This window comes from Cricetulus griseus, chromosome 2, assembly GCF_003668045.3.
Source record: "Cricetulus griseus strain 17A/GY chromosome 2, alternate assembly CriGri-PICRH-1.0, whole genome shotgun sequence".
In the NCBI taxonomy this organism is placed as follows: domain Eukaryota; kingdom Metazoa; phylum Chordata; class Mammalia; order Rodentia; family Cricetidae; genus Cricetulus; species Cricetulus griseus.
Window position 1 is genome coordinate 375,096,727 of NC_048595.1, and position 21,055 is coordinate 375,117,781.

Below are 21,055 nucleotides of genomic sequence, written 5' to 3' on the forward strand. Positions count from 1 at the left end.
ATTTTCCCCGCATAGCCTGTGGTTTTGATTTTGTTCCTCTTGTATTTTGTTCTTTTTTTAAAATTTACTTGCTATGTTTTTCTCTTTTTTTGTTGTTTTTTGTTTTTTTGTTTGTTTGCTTGTTTGTTTGTTTTTTTTGCGTGTGGAAGGTCTTCCCCGTGGCTGCTGCGGTCCCTCCCCCGCCCGCGGGCCAAGCCTCCCAGGTCCCCCGGTTCCACCGTCTTCATACGGGAGTGGTCCGGCGGTTGGCTGTGTTGGCGTGGAGAGAGTCCTTGCTGTCCTTCTGGATACAGTTGTGGACCTGGAGAAAGCTGTTATCCCTGTCCGAGTTGTACGTGGTGGTGGGCGTGGTGGCAGCCTTCAGGGGGTCCCTACTGAGGGTGTACATGGAGATCTCCGTGGACGGCAGGGTGTTGAAGCCCTTCACGCCCACGGGCGAGGCGTCCCTGGAGTGAGAGGGCTCGGTGGAACGCGAGCTGGAACGGCTGCGGCGCTGGTAGCGGTAGCGGTAGCTGGGGATGCGGGTGATGGCAGAGGCCTGGAGGTAGTCGGTGGCACGGGCCGTGGCCCGCAGCTGTTTGTGGCGGTCGATAAACATGTGCACGGCCAGCACCCCGACCATCTCGGCGATGATGAAGGACAGGGCCCCGAAGTAGAAGGACCAGCCGTAGGAGTAGCTGTTCTTTTTGGAGTCACTCTTGGAGGGGTCTCCAGCATTGGCTGATATATACACGATGATCCCAATGATGTTACTCAGGCCTGGAGGGGAAGAGAGAGAAGAGCCTGAGATGCTACGGGAAGGAGAGGCAGGGTGCGGAGTGGGTGGTGGGTAGTGGGTGGTGCGGTGGGGTGTGGGGCTTGATCTTGAACTTCCATGCAGAGATGGACTTGGGGACGGTACACCTCGAATCTTCCTATTACTTTCTCAAGTTTTAAACTTTATTTATTTCGGTAGGAGTGGACCATGGCCTGGGTGTGGGGGGGTCAGACACCTTTTGGGAGTTGGTTCTCTCCTTCTTTTGTGAGTCCCAGGAATGAAACTCAGGTCATTAGGCTTGGTGGAAAGCTTCTTTACCCACTGAGCCATCTTGCTGGCCCCGTCTTAATATCTTATCAAGCAACAAGGGGAGGGACCGGTGTTGGCATCCTGTGAAGCATGGTGTAGTGATAGCAATAGGTACTGTTAACTGAGTACTCACAATTGCTTTCCCTATCCAGTGCTCCCCAAACAGGCTGCAGATGGCGAGATAGAGCACGAGATGGAGCACGGAGGGGTTAGTTAAGCTCCTTCTGTGTTCAATCTGCAGCTGGAAAGGCAAGGGGGGCCCGGAAGCCTTTGGACGCAGTGGCCATGGTCAGAGTTTCCCAATCAGCAAATAGGGGCTAAGGCCAGGCCTTACTCCTGCAAGACCCAGAGAAGGCTCGATGAAGGAACACAAGTGAATGTTCTTGAAAGAGAAGGCACTGGGAACATGGCCAGTGCTCTTAGGTGGCAACCAGCCCTACTAAATGGCTTATGATACAGTTCTTGTTGCTCCCTGGGCATCTGAGGCCCTTGTGATAGGTCATGTAACTCCTAAGATATCTGACTGTAAGGCCTGCCTGCTCTACCGGCTGGATGATACGGGGCAGGAGCAGTCTTCCTTGGATTTCAGGGTGCAGCCGGATACCATATGGGACAGATTGGGGAAGGGTAAGGTCCCTTGGTACTTTTCTATCTGCCTCTTCCTCAGTTTGCATGTGTTGGTAGGTCAGAGGGCAAGTGGGGTTGGCCTGATGCCCTGGAAGTCACCAGGGCGTCAGCCTTTTCCTCAAGGAGGAAGATGTGGCATTGGGTCTGTGTGGGGGTCTAAGCACTGGAGCCTCAGTCGAACCTTCACCTGGGACACAGCCTATAGCCAGAGCAGGAGACACCGTACCCCCATCCTCTTGATGCACACACACCCCTGCCTTACCTGCAGACACGAAGAAGATGCCAGCGCTCAGGATGATGTTGTGGCGTGTCTTGTAAAACTCGCTTGCTGCGATGCAGAGGCCACCCATAAAGAGCAGGATCACACTCAGGATTGGGAAGATACTTGAGGCCCTCACGGCCCCTGTGGGACACAGAGCACAGAGGTTCAGTGAGGGAGAGGGGCTGGGAGATGGAAGACTCGGGGAGGCTGGGTCGGGGGCCGGCACATAGGGTTCAGGGCTTCAAGCATACAGCCCTGGTGTCCAGGTGGCTGAGCACTATGAGGAAGGGAAGGAAGGAGGGTCCCTACCTAGCTCAAAGTCCCCTAAAGGCTCTGCATGACCTTTAGGATCAGATTCCAGCACTCTGTCAGATACACAGGGCCTGTGTCACTTGGCCATCACTCACTCCATCATCCTCCTGCCTTTTGGTCTCCATGTTTTCTTGCCCTGACAAGCCAGCCTCCTAAAATGTATCATTTAATGCCGTAATTAGCGTCATTACTGGGATGTCTTTTCTGTTCTCTTTACTTCTGCAAACTTTTACCCATCTATCAAAACCCAGTTCAAAGTCTCCTCCTCGGCGACACCTTCCCTGACTTCTTTATATAAAATCTATTAGCTCCTTCCTTGGTGCTTGGGGGCACTTGAGCATAATAGGAGGCAGGTGGAGTCATAGGGCTTGGACTGGAGTCTGGCTGTAGCATTTATTAGCTATTTAAGTTTGGGGATGTCATCTTGCGTGTCCATATCTCAGTAAGACAGGGATGGTCTGTCTCCAAGGAGCTTTGTGAGGGTTAAATGAGTCAGTTCAGGTAATGGATTTATAAAATATGTTCACTGGGCTGTAAATGACAGTTGTCATATCCAGTGCTTGCTTGTATGTATGTTTTCATCGTATGCCTTCTTTTTATAGCTTCTTTCTTCATTCACTTTTTCAGAGACACAGGAGACCCCTAGTGCATACTCATAGAGTAAGCAAAGTGGCCCAGAAAAGGTGGCAGACAGGCTCATTAAAAAGAGCAAGTGGAAACGAGATACTCAGGGCCTTGGATTGAGGGATCGAGGAAGGCCTGGCTGGCAGGACTCATAGAGTATCTTAAAAGAGAGGGGATAGAGGGGAGTGTGGCTACAGGGCAGCAAGAGGGCATGGGGGAGTGCCGCTGGTGTGTCTGTGGGAACCAGCATTTAATGAATGCCAGTCTACAGAGGCTCCGAGGATCCCTGCAAAATCATATGTCTTTCCCTGTGACCAGGAAGGGGTGGAGCTGGGGCCCTCCACATCTTAAGGAAGTACCCTACCACTGATCTGCACACTCAGCTCTCCTTTTACCTTTCTAGACAGGCTCTAAATTGTCTTGGTTGTCCTTGAACTTAATTCGTAGCCCGCTGAAATTACAATCCGTCTGTGTCAGATTTCTGAGTGCTAGCATGACAGACCTGTGCCACCAGGCTCTGGCAGCTCTATGGCTCCCTCAGTGGCTTCTAAGGAAGTTGGGGCCAGTAAGAGGCGATCCTTTGAATCAAGCCCAGGGATTGGTTATGGTATTTTGGGGGTAAAGATGCCAGGTATGTCCCTGTCCTTGTACCTTTGGGTGGCCAAAGGCTGAGGATCTGTGAGAGAAAAAACTCATCTCTCTCTCTCTTCCTCCCCCCTTCTCTTCCTCTCTCTTTCTAGACAGGTGTTCACTATGTAGCTCAGGCTAGCCTTGAACCAGGGACCCTTTCACTTCAATCTCTCAAGTGCAGGGATTATAGGTATGAATGGCCATGCTAGCTAGGGGACAGCTCTTTTTCCTCTTTTTCCTCCCTTTTTTCTTTCTTTTTTGAGACCAAATCTTTCTATATAGCCCAAGCTATCCTGAAGTCACTATGTAGACCAGGCTGTCCTCAAATTCACAGAACTCTGCCTGCTTCTGCAGTACTGATACTAAAGGGGACAGACCTGGGATTTCAAACAGAATTTTAGGGAGTTCCTTGTATTCCCACCCCTCACCTATGGTAGAGTCTAACCACTCACTACTGCTCTTCAGTAAGTAGACAGGTTTAGGGTGGGGGCAGGGGACCTGAAGGCAGGCAGAGCTCTATGTCCAGATCTCTTCCACAGATGGAAATTGGGCCAGAGGCTGACACACCCTGGGGACAGGGCTGCTTTCCTCTCCAGGACTTAGGGAGATGTGTTCTCTTGTAAGCTAATTCTTAGAAAATGCACTCTGTTTTTAACTGGACCTGACTTAGGCACTCATGTGCACAAACACGGAGACACACGCGCGCGCGCGCGCGCGCACACACACACACACACACACACACACTCACATGCACATGTATGATACGAATAGTTCGTAGCTTCTTAAATTCCCACCAGGATAAGCACATTGGGATGGTGGGTGCTTCCTGACAGCCTGGAGAAGAGACACTCTTTTGTGCTGGATCCTGAGTGGGGACCTAACACTCATTACAATGTTGCTGTAATTTAGGGAGGAGAAAACTGAGTTCAGAGAGGTGGGGCAACTTGTTTAAGGCCACCCAGCTAGTGAGCAGGGCCCCTCCCTCCCTCCCTCCCTCTCTCTCTCTCTCTTTTTGGTTTTTCGAGACAGGGTTTCTCTGTGTAGCTTTGGAGCCTATCCTGGCACTCACTCTGTAGACCAGGGTGGCCTCGAACTCGCAGAGATCTGCCTGCCTCTGTCTCCCGAGTGCTGGGATTAAAGGCGTACACCATCAATGCCCAGCTCTTCCTTTCTTATTTCCTTATTTTCTCAAGATAGGGTTTCTCTGTGTGACCACCCTGGCTATTCTGGAACTAGCTCTGTAGACCAGGCTGGCCTCAAACTCACAGAGATCCTCCTATCTTTGCTTCCCAGTGCTAGCATTAAGGCCTGCCACCACTGCCCACTGAGCAGGATTTCTAATCTAGAACAGCACCAGAGCTCTCCCAGGAGTTTAGGATGGAGCTGGGAGGTGGGCAGAACTGGACTCTGGTTCCATCTGCACCGTGGATTGTTACATAGATGATTCTGCCCTTTCCATATGGATACAGAGGGAGGACTCTGTCCCCCTTCTCCAAGGAAGTGGCTCTTCCTGCCCACAGCATACCTGTGTTTGTCAGAGGAGCCTGCCCTGATGCAGAGGCTCTCAAAACAACCAGATATTCATCTCTGCCTTTTCTGCTGTGAGAATTTGTGTCTTTCAGGGTCTGCCTTTTCAAAGCTCACTCACACCAGCCCCTGGGATACTGCCTGGTGGCTGTGGCCGGGCCCTTCTGGTTGACAGTGCATACTGTGCTGGGACAGTGATGGCTGTCTGAGATGGAGGGTTCTTTGCTCTTGCATGGTGGGAGTGCCATCCCTGTGTCCAGTTCCCGAATGCATGAAATCAAGTCTTGCCCCATCTTTATGGAACTGTGTCGTGGTAAGGGTTATACATGTCATCAGACAGTAACAGAGCCAGGATGAAGTGTTCCGACAGAAAGGTACCTATGGGACACCATGGGGTATGTGTGTGACAGGTTCCCATCAAACATTCCTGAGAACTGAGAGTGTGGCAGACAACACTGCTTTAGGCCCCTTGTGGATATTAGCTAGCTGCTCCCTCCAGCCAATGGAGACCTTTACTCCTGTTGTACAGAGGCTAAAGCTGAGGCCTAGAAAGTTTGGCCATCTGTCCATATGTTGCGATCCCAGGTGTGTCCATCTAAACATGGCATTCCCCTGCCTAGGCTCTGTACACCTTCCGAGCTGGATCAGGGTGGGCTGTCCTGAGTCAGTGATGTGGGTTTGAGCTCGGATGGTTAGGGTGGAGGCAGCGGCCAGGAGTGGTGCGTCCGATGAGTGGCTTGTTCAGTGACTCACAGGCACTCATAGAAGGATTTGAGGACCTGGAAGAGAGGAAGCCAGGAGGGCCAGGGCCAGGGCCAGGGTTAGAGCCAGGTGGTGCCTCCTGGGTCACTGGGGGCCTTGTGGGTCAAGGTAAGGAGTGAGTATTTGTTTTTAGGGCATGGGGATGCTCTGGGGAACTAACGGAGGGCTGGAGAAGCAAAGTCAAGAGTAAGGGCCTAGAGGAAGGCTGCTGGCCATAGCAGTGGGGTTTGCTCCAGTGTGAGTACAATCCAGGATATGGGCAGAGGAGGGTAAGTCTGAAAGACTCTTGGGAAGTGGCTAGAATTGGCTAAAGTGGGGGAGAAGATTTTTTCCTGTGATTTCAGACTTGCAGGCTGGCTAGAAAAACTGCACTTGTAGGCAAGGAGAGATCCAACTGGCCAGATAGGCCAGGCCAGGCCAGAGGGTGAGGAGGAGGGAAGGAGGAGGAGGGGAGGAAGAGAGGGAAGAGGTATAGGGAAAAAGGGTCAGCCAAAGAGACACACCCTGAGCAGAGCCAAAGAAACACACTTTGGCCCTGCAACCAGAATCAAAGAAATGCACACTGACCCTGAAAACAGTGCCAAAGAAACACACTTTGTCCTTAGAATCAGAGCCAGTGAAAGAAATACACCCTGGCCCTGAAATTAGAGCCAAAAGGCTAAAAAGGACCAGTGAAAGAAACACACTTTGGCCCTGAAACCAGAGCCAAATCTGCCCCTGACCACAGCTCTAGGGGACTCCTAAGGCCCCCATCGTAGTGACTATCCTGTGTCCCTGGGATCCTTCCTGTAGGCAAGAGTGCTATATTATTCCCCTGGCTTGTACCCCAGTAGTCACAATGATTAGCACACTGAGGGGAACCCCCCAGTTTCTGTGCAGTGTTGAATGCTATGAATGTTAGCCCACTGGGACTTGATCCATTTTAATGAGATTGGGTGTTAGATATGCTAGGCTGGGAAGAACATTTTAGGCTCTTGTATCCTGCCTGAACCCCCTTTTTTTGTTCCACTTGGCTGATGTGGTCAATGATCATGAAACTGGATGTGAAATAAAAGGTGTGTGTGTGTGAGTGTGTGTGTGTGAGTGTGTGTGTGAGTGTGTGTGCGTGTGTGAGTGTGTGTGTGTGTGAGTGTGTGTGTGTGAGTGTGTGTGTGTGTGTGTTGGAAAGAGGTGCAGAGAGACTGACGAGAGAGAGAGAGAGAGAGAGAGAGAGAGAGAGAGAGAGAGAGAGAGGAGACAGACAGAGACAGAGAGAGACACAGAGAGAGACAGAGAGAGAGAGACACAGAGAGAGACAGAGAGAGAGAGACACAGAGAGAGAGACAGAAAAAAAGAAGTGCTCACTGGCTGTGTGGTCTCTCCCTGGCTCTCCTATCTATATGATGGGGAAACAGCCATAGCTACCTCAGGGTGGCTGTGGAGATGAATAAGGCTACTGTCAGGTTGGGGACACAGTCAAGTGCTCAGCATCCATTTGTTCTCTGTGATGCCTCATGGAAGATATGCTGGGTCATAGGGGGCTACTTGGGGGCAGCATTGGCTGTGTTTGCACTGGGCCGGTCACTCCTACATGTTCTGCTGTATGTGGAGACTGTGACGGTCACTCAGGTTCTGGAGACAGCTGACCATCTGTGATGGCTGTGCTGCCTGGACCTGTGCCTCAGTTTCCCCAGGTCTATGTGTAGAGATCAGGAAGGAGTATAGCCAGCTTCTCAACTGCTGTGGGGAGGAGCCTGGGCAACAACAAGTGCAGGGCGTGTCCCCAAGGGGTCAGGAAATGCTGCTGTTATGACACCAGAGAGGGTATGGCTGTTGTTCATGGGCCTTAAAAATGATCAAAGATATCTATCATCTATCTATCTATCTATCTATCTATCTATCTATCTATCTATCTATCTATCTATCTATTCTCCCTCTATTTCTATGTATCCATCCATCTCTCTACCTATCTGTCCATCTATCTGTCTACCTATCTATCCATCCATATGTCTGTCTATGGTGTATGGGTGGGGGAGAGGTGGGGAGAGCCTGTGTGTGCTGTGGTGTATGAGTGGATGGAGATCAGAGGACAACTTGTGGGAGTTTCCTTCCACCATGTGGGTCCCAGACATTGTTCTTGGGCTGTCAGTTTTGGTGACAGGCTGTGCCATGCTGCTGGCCCTCTCTTGGGATTTGGGTTCCTGAGGTGGGTGTTTGTTAAGTGCAGGCTGTGATTCAGCAGCCTCAAAGCCAAGAGCACTGGAGTGGGAGTGAGGGTGGAGTGGAACTGGCCTGGGCCAGGGCAGGAATGCTGATGCTGCCCTGCATTTGTTGGCTGCTTGCCGGGCCTGGAGAGACTTCCTTGCTGTGGGATATGACTAGACTCCCTGACTGTTCTGACTTCTGGGGGAAGGTCCCTGTCCCTTAGACCCTGTTGAAGGGTTGGGCAAGGGATGTGTGGAAGGAGAATGCTCCTCGATCCTGTTCCCGGAAAGTGTCCTGAACAGCATTACCTTTTCTGGATCTCAGTTTCCCCCTCATCTGTGACATGGAGGCACAGGACTGGTGGCCCTCCCGGAGGCCTGCATTCAAGAGTTCTTTTACTTCCAAAACTGTAGGAGGCAAACCTCAATTCAGGGACTTCCCTCATGGTGTTCCCCATGGTGGCTGGGGAGTGATAACCTTATTCATTGGAGGCTCAGAGAGATTGAGTGAGTTGCCTAAGACCATAGAGCATAGCCATCTGGAATTTAGGCCCCTTTGTTCCAATTCCCCAACTTAGACCTTGGCACCTCCTCTCCCTGTTCACTCCAAGCTCAGCATTCTAGGAAACCCTTGAACATCTGGTAGGATAAGTGGAGGTAGGGACAGAAGGAAGAGTGGGGAGGGACATTCTCCAAGGTGGGGGGGGGTGATTTGTATCAGCTGGAAACCTAGTTTCATCCCTGCTCTAATTACAGGCAAACGGTCTCGCAGTCTGAGCTGAGGGTGTCCCTGAGCTGATGGGGTGGGGTAGGACACTATGTGCAGCCTTCCTTCTTGGGGTCCTCAAGTTCTTCATGTTCCAGCAAGGAGAAGAATCTTACCAGAAACCAAGACCAGGACAGGGGTTGTAGCTCAGAGGTAGAGAGCTTGCCTAGCACACACAAGGCCTTGGGTTTGATTCCAGCAGCATAGAACAAAGTGGAAAACAGAAAAAAACAAAACCAAAAAACCCCTAAGACCAAGCAGGGACCTAGCCTGTTCCTGCCTCAGAGAAGAGCAGCATCACTCACCCCTTCCCCAGGTGAAGCTCCTTCACATCCCTTGCTACCTTCCAGGGTATTGGTAAGCACACCCCCTCCTCACCACAACCCTTCCCACCCAACTATTGCTGCACATCCTGGCTCTTATGGCCTGCTGCCTCCCAGCTGGCCTCTCCTCTCCTAGCTGAGCCCAGCACGTGGAGGAGTCAGCCAGGCCTTGAGTCTGAGCATCTGACCATATTCTCTGTTCAGAATCCTCACACACAGGGTGGGTAGTGTCCTGTCTCAGAACAAAGCTGTCTCTGAGCCTGCCAGTGTCAGAAATTCTGCTCTTGGGCCTGAGGTGTCCCCCCTTCCCCACAGTGTGTGTGTGTGTGTGTGTGTGTGTGTGTGTGTGTGTGTGTGTGTGTGTGTGTGTGTGGCTGCAATGGTTGCAGCTCCAGTTCCAGCTCCCCCTGGTCTCTGCTCAAAGGCTACTTTTGGCTTGAGGAGCCGACTGGAAAGGGCAGCTTTCTGTCAGCTCGGTTCCCATCCCAGCCTCCTCCTCTTTGCTCTCTGCACCACTACAGTCATCATACACATTGCCATACTAAGTAACTGCAATGGCTAATGCCTTCTGAGTGCTTACTGTGCTCCCGGCTGCTCAGGAGCAATGTCTTTTTTTTTTTCTTTTTTGTTTATTTTCTTTTTTTTTTTATATATATCCATCACCCCCTCATTCCCTTGCCCTCTTATCCTCCCATGTTCCCTCAACCCCCAAATCCCCTCCAACTCCTACCCAGCCCTCCTTGCTGTATCTGAGCTGCAATAGTGTCCTTCCATAGGGAATGGGCTCCCAAAGTCCATTTGTGCTCTAGGGTTAAAGGCTGGCTCCACTGTTAGAGGTCCCATAGACTGCCCTGGCCTCCTAGCTGGCACCCACATTCAGAGGGCTTGATTTGGTCCAATGCTGTTTCCCCAGCTTTGTGACTAGGGTCTCCATGCTATCAGTCGGTCAGGTACACTGTTTCTCCAGACCTGTCTTAGCTCCTTTGCTCATCCCTCCTCCCTCTCCACAACTGGATTCCAGTAGCGTAGTTCAGTGCTTAGCTGTGGGTGCCTGTTTCTGCTTCGAACAGCTACTGGATGAAGGCTCTAGGAATGTTAACCAAGGTAGGTGTCAATCTTATTATAGGGGAAGGGCATCAATGGCATCCTCTCCACCACTGTCTGGCTTCTTAGTTGGGGTCATCCCTGTGAATCCCCTAACATTTCCCCTGTGCCAGACCTCTCTCCAAACCTGTACCGTCTCCCTCTGTCAAGGCCTCTCTTTTCTTGCCCTCCTCTCTATTCCTCCCCTGTCTCAGTCCTCTTGGTCTCCTCTCCCCTCCCCTCCTTCTCTTCCCACCTCCTTCCTCTCTACCCCCTCCCACTTTGGTCAGGAGTTCTTGTCCCCATCCCCTTCTTTGAGGGGCTATGCAATCTTCTCTTGGGGTCCTCAGGAGCAATGTCTTAAGTCAGCTCCCTCCATCCTCCCTGTCAGTGTCCTTCCTATCTGGTGGTATGATGATCCTTGAGGAGGGCCTGTTGCTTCAATTGCCCTCTCCAGCTGAGGTGAGTTTCTGGTGAGGGGCCTCTCACTCAGGTGTGACTGTATGTTGAGGGGACGTGGTAGGTAGTTGTGTCCTCAGCTCCTTCTCCTTCAGTTCCTTTTTGTGGTCCATGTGTGTGAGGTACCCAGCTCTGCTGGTGTGTGTGTGTGTGTGTGTGTGTGTGTGTGTGTGTGTGTGTGTGTGTGTTACCCAGCTCTGCTGCTATGTATGTGTATGTATGTGTGTGAGGGTGTATGTAGGCATGCATGTGTGTTTGTGTATGTGTGTGTCTCTATGTATGTGTGGTTGTGTATGTGTGAGCTCCAGTGTATTAGTCTTGGCCACCCCCCTCAAGTTCTAGCTCTAGGATGTAACTTGAGTAGGGGACCTGATTCCACCTATTGGTCTTTCACTATGAAAGTCTATAATATTGTAGATTTGGATGCCTGGCATACAGTAGGTGCTTAATATGTGATTGTGGACAGTAACCAGTTGCCCTGATTCTTTTTCCCTCACTCCAAGCCATATGGAGAAACTAAGAAACACAAATTTCCATCTTATGGACATATCAGGGACAATCCTAGCACACAGAGACCTGACCCTGACACAGAAAGAGACATGTCTAGATACATCCATCCATCCATCCATACATACAGATAGACAGACACTTAGATGCATGGGCACAGAGGTTCCAGACACAGAGCATGGCACAGATGTTGACCCTAGCAGAGACATATGCTGGCATTTGCAAGGGGGTGATGGCCATTAGCCAACACCTCCTTTTCCTCATTCAGACTAAGAAAGGCAGGGGCCACCAAAACAGGCACATCATATGGCCCACAGTGCTGGGTGGGACAAACAGTGTGGCCATTCATCCCTAGTGGGGGCAGTGGTAAGTGAGGCGAGGCTCACACCATTACACTTAGCAAAGGTATTTGGAACCAGGAGGGGGGTAAGGGGACCCAAGATTAGTTCCACATTACTGAGGCCCTGGACTGTGACCCAGGATTGATGCTGGGCCAGAGATGAAGACCATTCATCCATGAATCCACACATCCACACATCCACACATCCACACATCCACACATCCACACATCCACACATCCACTCATCCACCCATCCATCCATCCATCCATCCACCCATCCACCCATCCACCCACCCACCCATCTGTCCATCCATACATCCCTTCCCTCAGGAAGACCCTTTTTGCACCAGGCCCTGAGGAAGGCTGGGTAGTGGCTTGTGAGCAGGCACACCCTGTTTCCTCAACTGACCAGGAGCTGATCTTTAGACTCCTGTCTAGTCACAACCCTTCTAGAACCCTCTGTACTCTTCCTCTGTCTCAAGTTGCTGTGGGTGAACAAGGAGGGCAGAGGTGGGCACGCTGGCCCCTTCTACTGTGCTCACTCTGTTTTGTTTCTCAGATTGTTGCTAAACTCCCCAGGAGGGCTGTCAGCCCTACCCTGATCCTGGCAGTAGAAACTCCACCTTTCCTGCTGGACTCTGTATCACAGAATGGCATAGTCTAACCTGCTTTGTAATGAACTTGCTAATTTCTCTCTCTCTCTCTCTCTCTCTCTCTCTCTCTCTCTCTCTCTCTCTCTCTTGGTTTTTTGAGACAGGTTTTTTCTGTGGCTTTGGAGGCTATCCTGGAACTAGCTCTTGTAGACCAGGCTGGTCTCGAACTCATAGAGATCCGCCTACCTCTGCCTCCTAAGTGCTGGGACTTAAGGCGTGCACCACCACCACCACCACTCAGCAGAACTTGCTAATTTGATTGCAAATCTTAAGTGCTGGAGGCCAGGCGCGATGCTTCCACATCCTCAGCACCTGGAGGAAGGCCTGGCTTGCAGGAAGGAGGCTGCTCCAGGAGGATTGGAAGACTGAGTCGTTCACACTTGGAAGGGAAGGAGGAAGATACACTTGTCTCTAGGGTGTTAGCTTCTTTGGAGGCTTAAGACCCTCAGCAAGAAGGAGGCACAGGTTTGGCAGGGCTTAGTTTACAGTGGTGCATCTTACAGTAGTCTTGGGCTTGGGAAGAGTCTCAAGGCCAGTGACAAAGAGGACAGGCCGAACCACATCCTGCCCCCACTTCTGTTCACATCTCTGCCTTCCTTGGAGTGAGTTCAGAACATGGGAAAGGGACTCAGATGCCCCAGCAGTTACTCTCTGTGGATTGGGCAGAGCTGCTGCTGAGGCAAACCCTTCTTTGCTGGCTCTTCGTCTTTCCTCACAAGTCTATCATTTTAGCGAAACCTGACAGCCTGGCCAGGGGACTTGGCATCTGTGGAGGTGAGGGGCCTCATACCAACGTGAATACTAGTGCTTCTGAGAAGCGTCCCTGGTCGTACTGTACGAAAACAACCCCTACCCTCTGGCTCCGGCTCCATGGCTCTGTAGTCCTCACACACCTCAGGAGCTTTATGCTTGCTTTTCTCTTCAATGTCTCCTTCCATCAGGACCAGAGTTTGCGCTGTAGCATTCTCTCCTGCATCCCAACACTTAGCACAGCGCCTGGGACACAGTGAGGCTCTCAGAAGGCATGCTGACTAAATGTGTGGATGGAAGAGAAGCTCATAGCTTTTTTTTGAGGGAGAGGGTGGAGCCAGATTCTCTTTCTTCATCTCCTGAGGGCAAGGATTACAGGCTTGAACCACCACTCCTGGCTCTTTATTGAGTTTTTTTTTTGTTTGTTTTTTGTCTTGTTTTTAATAGGTATAATCTCCGTTCAAATTATTTCAAAACTGAAGTCAGAAGCCGGGCGTTGGTGGCACACGCCTTTAATCCCAGCATGCGGGAGGCAGAGGCAGGTGGATCTCTGTGAGTTCGAGACCAGCCGGGTCTACAAGAGCTAGTTCCAGGACAGCCTCCAAAGCCACAGACAAACCCTGTCTCGAAAAACCAAAAAGAAACCCCCCCAAAAAAAAACTGAAGTCAGAAACAAAATGAGATCTGGGGCGGGGATGGAGCATTGGATGTTTCATTGCAGCCCCTGACTCTCACGATGATACTATTTGGTAGATGATATCCTAATTTTTATAGCCAGGTGACTTTGGTTAGAGAGATGAAGGTACCAGTAGGTCAGTGGGTCAGGGAGGAGCTGGTACTCAAACTGGGTGCCAGACCAGGCCTTGGGCAGCTTGACCCTCACATCTCTTGGGCACTAATGTGTTCTCAGTCCCAAGGAACTCAGGTAAGTACTGTTGGTGGGCTTGTTCGAGACCTAGAGCTTGTCTGGTTAGGCCCATGCTCTACTCAGCTCACACTTGTGTATCTTCAGAGCTTGCTTCATTTCAGAAAAGTGCTTCAGTTGGCCTTGGGCTGAGTGGATGTGGGGAGCTAGTGTTGGCACAGGTCTGATACTGTCCTAAGTGGAGCAGAGTTGGGTGGTGTCATGTTTAGTGTTGTCAACTTGATGGAGATGAGCCTCTGGGTGTGCCTGTCTGGGTCATCCTGGTTACACTGAGGTATAAAGGCCTGCCCACTGTGGGAGGCACCATCCCCTACTGGGGTCCTGCACTGTGTAAGTGGAGAGAGGGAGCTGAGTGGCAGCCTGTGTTCATCGCTCTCTGCTTCCTGGATACGGATGTGAAGGGGCCAGCAGCTTCAAGCTCCTGCCACCTTGACTTTCCTGCCACAATGGACTGTGCCCTTCAACAGCGAGCCAGAATAAACCCTTTCTTCCTTGGGGTGTTAGGCTGTTTTACCATAACAACAGGAACAGTAAGACAGACAGGCTGTTTGTGATCTTGTAACCACTGGAGGATTGACTACCTTTCTGGAGCACACCCTGCATTGTCTCTGTTCCTTCAAGTCAAGAGATCTAAAGGCGAGCTGCCTTGAAGGGGCAGGCTCGGGTGTCTCCATTGGCTGAATCCTTTCCACTGACCTAGATAATTTCCTTCCCTGCCCTCCACTCTGTCCTGTTCAGAGTTCTCTCCTTAGAGTTCAAAGCCGAGCCTTCTACAGGTACCCAGCTTTCTACCAGCTGTCTGGCCTTCAGCTCACCCTGGTCTCTAGCTGCCTCAGCTTTGTAAGTTTCACCTTTCTCTGGTCTGTACCTTGTTTGCCCCTCAAAGCTCAAACTGGTCTCCTTGCCTCCATTACTCCCTTTAGTCCCTTGCCCTTAATGGCCAGTTGCCCTTTTCAGACCCTCCCCTCACCTCAGACCCACTAGGCCAAGTGTCTCTGCTACCTTAGGCTTCAGACTGGACTCCAGCTAGGCTGGCCTTATTTGTGTTGCCTGAAGATGGGGTACTGTTTTTACTTTAAAGTCTTTGCTTGGTGATTTCCTTCACTAGGTTGTCTCTTCCCAAGAAATCATCTCACTGTTCCCCTTTCCTCATTTAGAAAGGATATCTTGGTCCCTTAGCTAGATGACACTCCTTTCCTGCCTTTCGCCATCACACTCCATTCTCTGAGGCCATCTCAGGCAGGGACACGGGCTCTTGCCTCCACTAGAACCTTCCCAAAGTCCTCACCCTGAGATCTTGAGTACTGACTAGCACACAGTGGGTGATTAGTTACTGTGTCACGGTGAATGAATGAATGAATGAATGAATGAAGGAGCTTTTTTTGTTTTGCTTTGTTTTTTTGTTTTTGGTTTCTCTGTAGCTTTGGAGGCTGGCTTGGAACTTGATCTGTAGACCAGGCTGGCCTCGAACTCACAGAGAGAGATCTGTCTGATCTCTCCTCTGCCTCCTGAGTGCTGGGATTAAAAGCATGAACCACCACTGCCTGGCATGAATGAGGTTTTTAGAATCGAAGTTTACACTCTGGTATCATCTTTAGGAAACACTTTTGGGAGCACCTCTGTGGGGAGCATGACAGGGGGTGGGGGCTGGCTCCCTCAAAACCCCAGGGCACATTCTACTTCTGAATGAGACAGGAGCTTTAGGTTCCAAGTCTTTCCTTCGATAGCGAGCTCTCAGGGCTAACTCTGTCCCTCTCCCAGCCTCTCAAGTGAGAGGCTTAACCAAGTGAGCTAACCTGTGCTGGGGCTGACTCAGGCTCCATGTATTTCCAGGTGAGCCCCACCCACTTAGCTGGCCCTCAGCAATTCTTCTGGAAGGCCTGATGCTTGCTTTGTTCTTGGTGCTATTTCACCATGAATTACTCCACATCCATTTGTCCATCCAGTCATTTCCTTGGTCTGTCAGAGAAGCATGTCACCAGATCCCATCTCCCTGTCAGGCACTGTGCTAGAAGGGGGTGAAGACATGCATGGAGCAGAGACTGAGAAAAAAACATCTATCTCACCAGGATGCTGGGTGCGATTCGCAAAATTGTAGTGTGGGGCGATAAGGTCTGAGATGGGGATACAGACCGGGGGTGAGAGGGGCCTAAGAGAGGCTTTAGAATCAGAAAAGATGTATGAAGGCAAAGACCCTTCTAGAGAAATCATCCCTGCCTCCCAACTCCCCTGGCTTCATAGAATGACAGAAGCAGTGGCTTTGACCTTTCCAAGCTGTCTAGCCCGACCACCACACCCACACCACCCTTGGCAGGCTGCTGCCTGTTTTGTGAATGGACTTTGATGGGAAGTGCCACTACGAATCCTGTGTCATTTTTTCCTTAACAAGTGACAGCTAATAAAAATCAGGCTCATGCCTGTAATCCCAGCACTGGGGAGGCGGAAGGAAGGAAGGAAATCGGAAGTTTAAGGTCATCCTTGGCTCTCTATGGTAAGTTTAAAGTCAGCCTAGGCTATGTGAGACCCTGCCTTTTAGAAAAGGGGCGGGGTTGGTGGTGGTAGTGCACGCCTTTAATACCAGTACTGGGAGGCAGATCTCTGAGTTTGAGGCCAGCCTGGTGTACAGAGTGAGTTCTAGGACATCCAGGATTACACAGAGAAGCCGTGTCTAGAAAACAAAACAAAACAAAACAAAAACAACAAAAAAAGTGGAGGGCACATTTACTCAAAAGCTTCCAGTGTCTGTGGTTAGGATGGAGCCACTGTGGCTCGAACAGCTGAGAACATTTCCTATCTCATCCTTTGCAGAAAATGTTTGCTCATTTGTTATACACACCCTAGAACCCCTGCATTGCTCAGTGAACTTTAAGTCAGACCTTGTGACCCATGTTGCTGGCACAAATCCCAGTGTGGGGACAACATGAGCCAATACTCCAAGACACTTCTCTCTTTCACCCCAAGGAAACTGAGACATAGCACTGCAGAGGATGCCCCTGAGGGATCCTGTATTTCATGAGAGGGATTTATTGAGCAACTATTGTATTCTGGGTGCAATACTGAATGAGACAAGCTGCCTCAAGATGCTTCCTGCCTGGCTGATGAAATATTCTACCCTCACTATGCTTGTTCAGGTGAGACCCGGGGCCCAGGTGTGTGGGGCTCAGCTTCACCCTCCTACTACTGTATCCTGGTCTTGTTTCTATCAGGCTATCCTGAGACCAGCTGTCTCCAAGGGCCTTCCCCCTTAAGCCTGCTCTTTCCGGCACCAGGGACTGTCTCACCTGTCTATCCAAGCCTCCCCACTGCTCAGTACAGGCTTCAGCATATAGTAGGCACCCAACCTATGTTTATTGCATTGTCTGACTCCAGATACAGTAATAGATAATGACAACCAGACAGCCCCGTGGGAATTCTACTTAGGAGCCAAATCACGAGAGAATTCAGAAAAGGAAATGATGACAGTCATGGTATTTTCTTCCCTCACCCGACCCCCTCAAAAACTACCCAGGTCATGGTGGCATACAACTTCCATCCCAGCACTCAGGAGGCAGAGGCAAGACAGATCTGTGAGTTCAAGGCCAACCTGGTCTACAGGGCTACACAGAGAAACCATGTCTTGAAAAACTATTAAGTAAATAATAAATAATCTATAAGTTGTGTCCTGCTCCCCTCCTGTCCCTTTCTGGCTGCCTCACCAGTGCCACTTTCCAAAGGCTTTTCAGGGAAACTAAATCTCAGGCTGACCCGCAAGCTGTTGCCTCTGGTGTGAGCAGTGATTACTGAAAGAGACAGGGCAGTTCATATAATAAAGTGCCTCCTATACCTCTTTTTTCATCAACAGAGTCCGGGTGATGATAACTGGGATGCTGTCAGGGAGGGGAAGAGCAGAGGCAGAGGCGGGGTGCTGCCGGGACTCTGAGCAAACCCTTCATTGAGCAACCCGAGAGCCTTCAGTGTGGCTGTCCCAGACCTCAAGGACCCTCAGCTCCTCTCTGGGAAATCCCTTTTGATAACTAACAAGGTCTGTGTTGGTTTCTGGGGATGCTTGAGAAATTTCCTTGGGGCTTCAAAAATGCTTTCTCTTGATAATATGTCTCAGGGGGATTTAAGATCACAGCGGTTACACCACAGTTTAACTTTAATTTGACTTGTGAGGAGAAGGAAAAATTCTCTCCCTTTGTCTCTCTAGTACAAGTGCACTGTCACTGCCTGCCGGTTTTGCAATTATTTGAAAAATGTTTCCTGGATTCCTGTTTTGTGCCTTGCCCAGTGTTGGAAGAGGCTGTTCCTTCTCTGCAGAACTGGGGAATGTTACCCAGCAGACAAGGACCCCATCTCTCCTCTCAGCATGATAAACAGGGTGGCTTTCTGGAGGAGGTGAGGCTTCAGGGTCTGGGGGATAAGTTGGCCTGTCAACAGGGAGCAGCAGTTTCCTACCCTCTGCTGTAATCAGGGTTCTGAATACACCTGACCTTTGAGTCTCAGAAGGAACAATTTGAGGGACCCTCGGGCTAGGGGGATTAAAACATGATGGTACTCACGGAGGAAGTACTCTGCGGTGTCCGCTTCATAGTCTGCATCTTCTGGAAAATGATCAATTTGCTTGCACAGACCTTTGAAGTTCCCTGCAAGATAATGCAGAAGAAGCCAGTGAGTGCATGGTTTGCATGGCTCAGGACCCACTTGCCCTTTCTGGACACCATGATCTCCCAAGGGTCACTTGCTGGCACATTTGCCTGGTCAATCCATGCACTGTGGGCCTGAGCACAGAGCTGAGGGTCAAACATCAAAACCTGCCTTCTGTCTCCTCTTTCCGTCCCTTGTCCTCACTGCCTTCTGAGGATCAGCTAGAGCCTGGGCTTGATTCTGGGTAGAGGACTGTGCTGAGAAGGGTGGGAGATGGGCTCAGCAGCCCAGCAGGATGATGGGGGTGCTGCCGCTTGGCAGAGAGTCACCCAGTTCTTTGCAAGTTGCAGATTCTTTCCCAAGAAGGCCCACCACAGACTGATGCAACAACAGACTAGTCCTTAGAAGACGGATCCCATCTGCACTGGCAGGATATTCCCCTTCCCAGCTCCATAGCCCCAGCAGTTCTGATTTGGGGGGGGGGCGCTGGCCTGATATGGGATGTCCATCTGTATGCAGCAAATATGTGTTGTTTTCATTGGTTGATGAATAAAGCTGTTTTGACCAATGGCCAGGCAAAATATAGCTAGGTGGGAAATCCAAACAGAGTTACAGAGAGAAAGAAGGTGGAGTCAGGGAGATGCCATGTAGCCACCGAAGAAGTAACATGCTGGAGTATCACCAGTAAGCCACAGCCTCATGGCAATACACAGAGTAATACAAATTGGTTAATTTATAAGACAGAGCTAGCCAGTAATATGTCTGAGCCATTGGCCCAGCAACTGTAATTGATATTAAGTCTCAGAGTGTTATTTCATAAGCAGCTGAGGGAACTGTCAGGAGGGACAGGAAACTTCCACCTGCACTGGCCCTCTACCACGTTCCTTTTTGGACTCCAGGTTTCTCTGTGTAAGTTAGACTGGCTTCACAGTCATCATGATCCTCCTGGCTGGTGCTGGGCCACAGGCCTGAGCCACCATGCTAGTTTTTAGTTTGTGAACTACAGCGACGAGAGGCCCATGTGAGGGGTGTTGTCACTCCATTTCACAGACAGGGAAAAGCTGAAGCTCAAGCGCCTCAGTACTGAAACATCTGGCTGGAACAGAGTGCAACAAGGACTCGGACTTGGCCTTTGTCTCCAGACTTTTGCTTGGGGAGAACTGGTCCCGGGCAAGTGCCAGCACTGGGTCCCAGTAGACTGAGTGTTCACCCAGAGAGAGAGAGGGAGTCATGGGAGGGAGGGGCCTCCAGACAGACGGACAGGTGGGATTCAGTTTGCCATCACCAGAGTGTCAGCTTTGCCTCTGGTCTAGTTTGTGCATTTCCCAGCACTGTGTCCCCAGCAGCAGTGGAGACAAGGCTGGTACCAGTTCCTGCAGGAAGGATGGCCCAGACTCAGCCTACCTGGTCCAGCTCATCTTTCTTCACTTGACTCAGTTTCTGAGCACACACGTGTCCTGAATAGTTGGTGGAGTATTTAGGTTGGTGACTGATGTGGGAGCAATGAACTGAAACTAGTGCCAGCCACTGCCTTTCTGTGACAATTGCTAGAATCTCCCAATAAATACAGTCTCCAGTAACTCAGCAATTTGAAACTTTAAAATTTATTTTCTGTCATTTATTTACATTACAGCTCAGGCTGGCTTGGAAATCACTATTTAGTTCAGGTTGACTTTTAGTTCATGGCAATCCTCCTGTCTCTATCTTTCTAATGCTGAGACACCAAACATGAGCTACCACGCACAACTTAGCAAATTGTTTGCTTTCAGAGTCTGGAGATTACACACATGTATACACACATGCACACATATGCACACATACATGAATACATGCACACACACCCATGCGTACATGTGCACATTCATACACATATATACAGAGACACACACAGACACATGCACACACAGACACAAGCACACACAGACACATGCACACACGTATGCACACATACACACATGCATATGCACACACATGTACCCACAGACATGTGTACACACAAGCAAAGACATGCATGTACACTCACACACATGTGCACGCACGCACACATACACTTGCACATACATGTAGTGCACACTGGGTCTTCTTGCTACTTAACCTAGATTTATAGGGTCAAAATGAATCCATAATCTTCCAGGGATTTTGGTCTTTCTTTCTTCAGCCTTGGTGTGTTGTCTCCTCTCCACCCTCCTGCATTTGAAGGTACTAACAAGAGGCCTATGCCACCTTATTCTCAGCAGTCCCCCTTCTCTACCAGGAAGACCCTTGCAGCAGCTGCTTAGCTGCTCTCTCCTATTCAGTTACACACACCCCAGTCCTTCTGAAGCACTTTCAAAGTCTTTCCATGTGATCTGACAAATATTTCATCAGTACAGCTCTGTGACAGACAACTGTATGAGGACTATGCATAGGAGCCTCAGGCCCCTGAGGCCAAGGCCCCAACAACATGGGGGCAGGGTTGAGACTGGAGCCCAGGGCTTGAGGTGGCACCCCCTGGTATCCCATCCAAGGGCTCTGAACTTCCCCCTGGGCCTCATCCACACCTGCTTCAGGCCGGATGTTCCTTCCTATGCCCCATCCCTGCTTGACCTGGTGGCTCCTAGCACAGTGCCAGGCATGGAAGAAGTGTCCAA

At 50.5% G+C, this 21,055-nt stretch overlaps 1 protein-coding gene across 1 annotated transcript in view; it reads right to left on the reverse strand.

Annotated features, from left to right (window-relative positions):
* Positions 1-223: 223 nt before the first annotated feature.
* Positions 224-21,055, reverse strand: part of Cacng2 (calcium voltage-gated channel auxiliary subunit gamma 2) — a 132,981-nt gene continuing 112,149 nt past the window's right edge. The window contains exons 2-4 of the mRNA XM_035439177.1: positions 18,341-18,424; positions 1,956-2,096; positions 224-759 (exon numbers count right to left, since the gene is read on the reverse strand). Coding sequence (XP_035295068.1) covers positions 224-759; positions 1,956-2,096; positions 18,341-18,424 — 761 coding nt within the window. The remainder of the gene's footprint in view (positions 760-1,955; positions 2,097-18,340; positions 18,425-21,055) is intronic.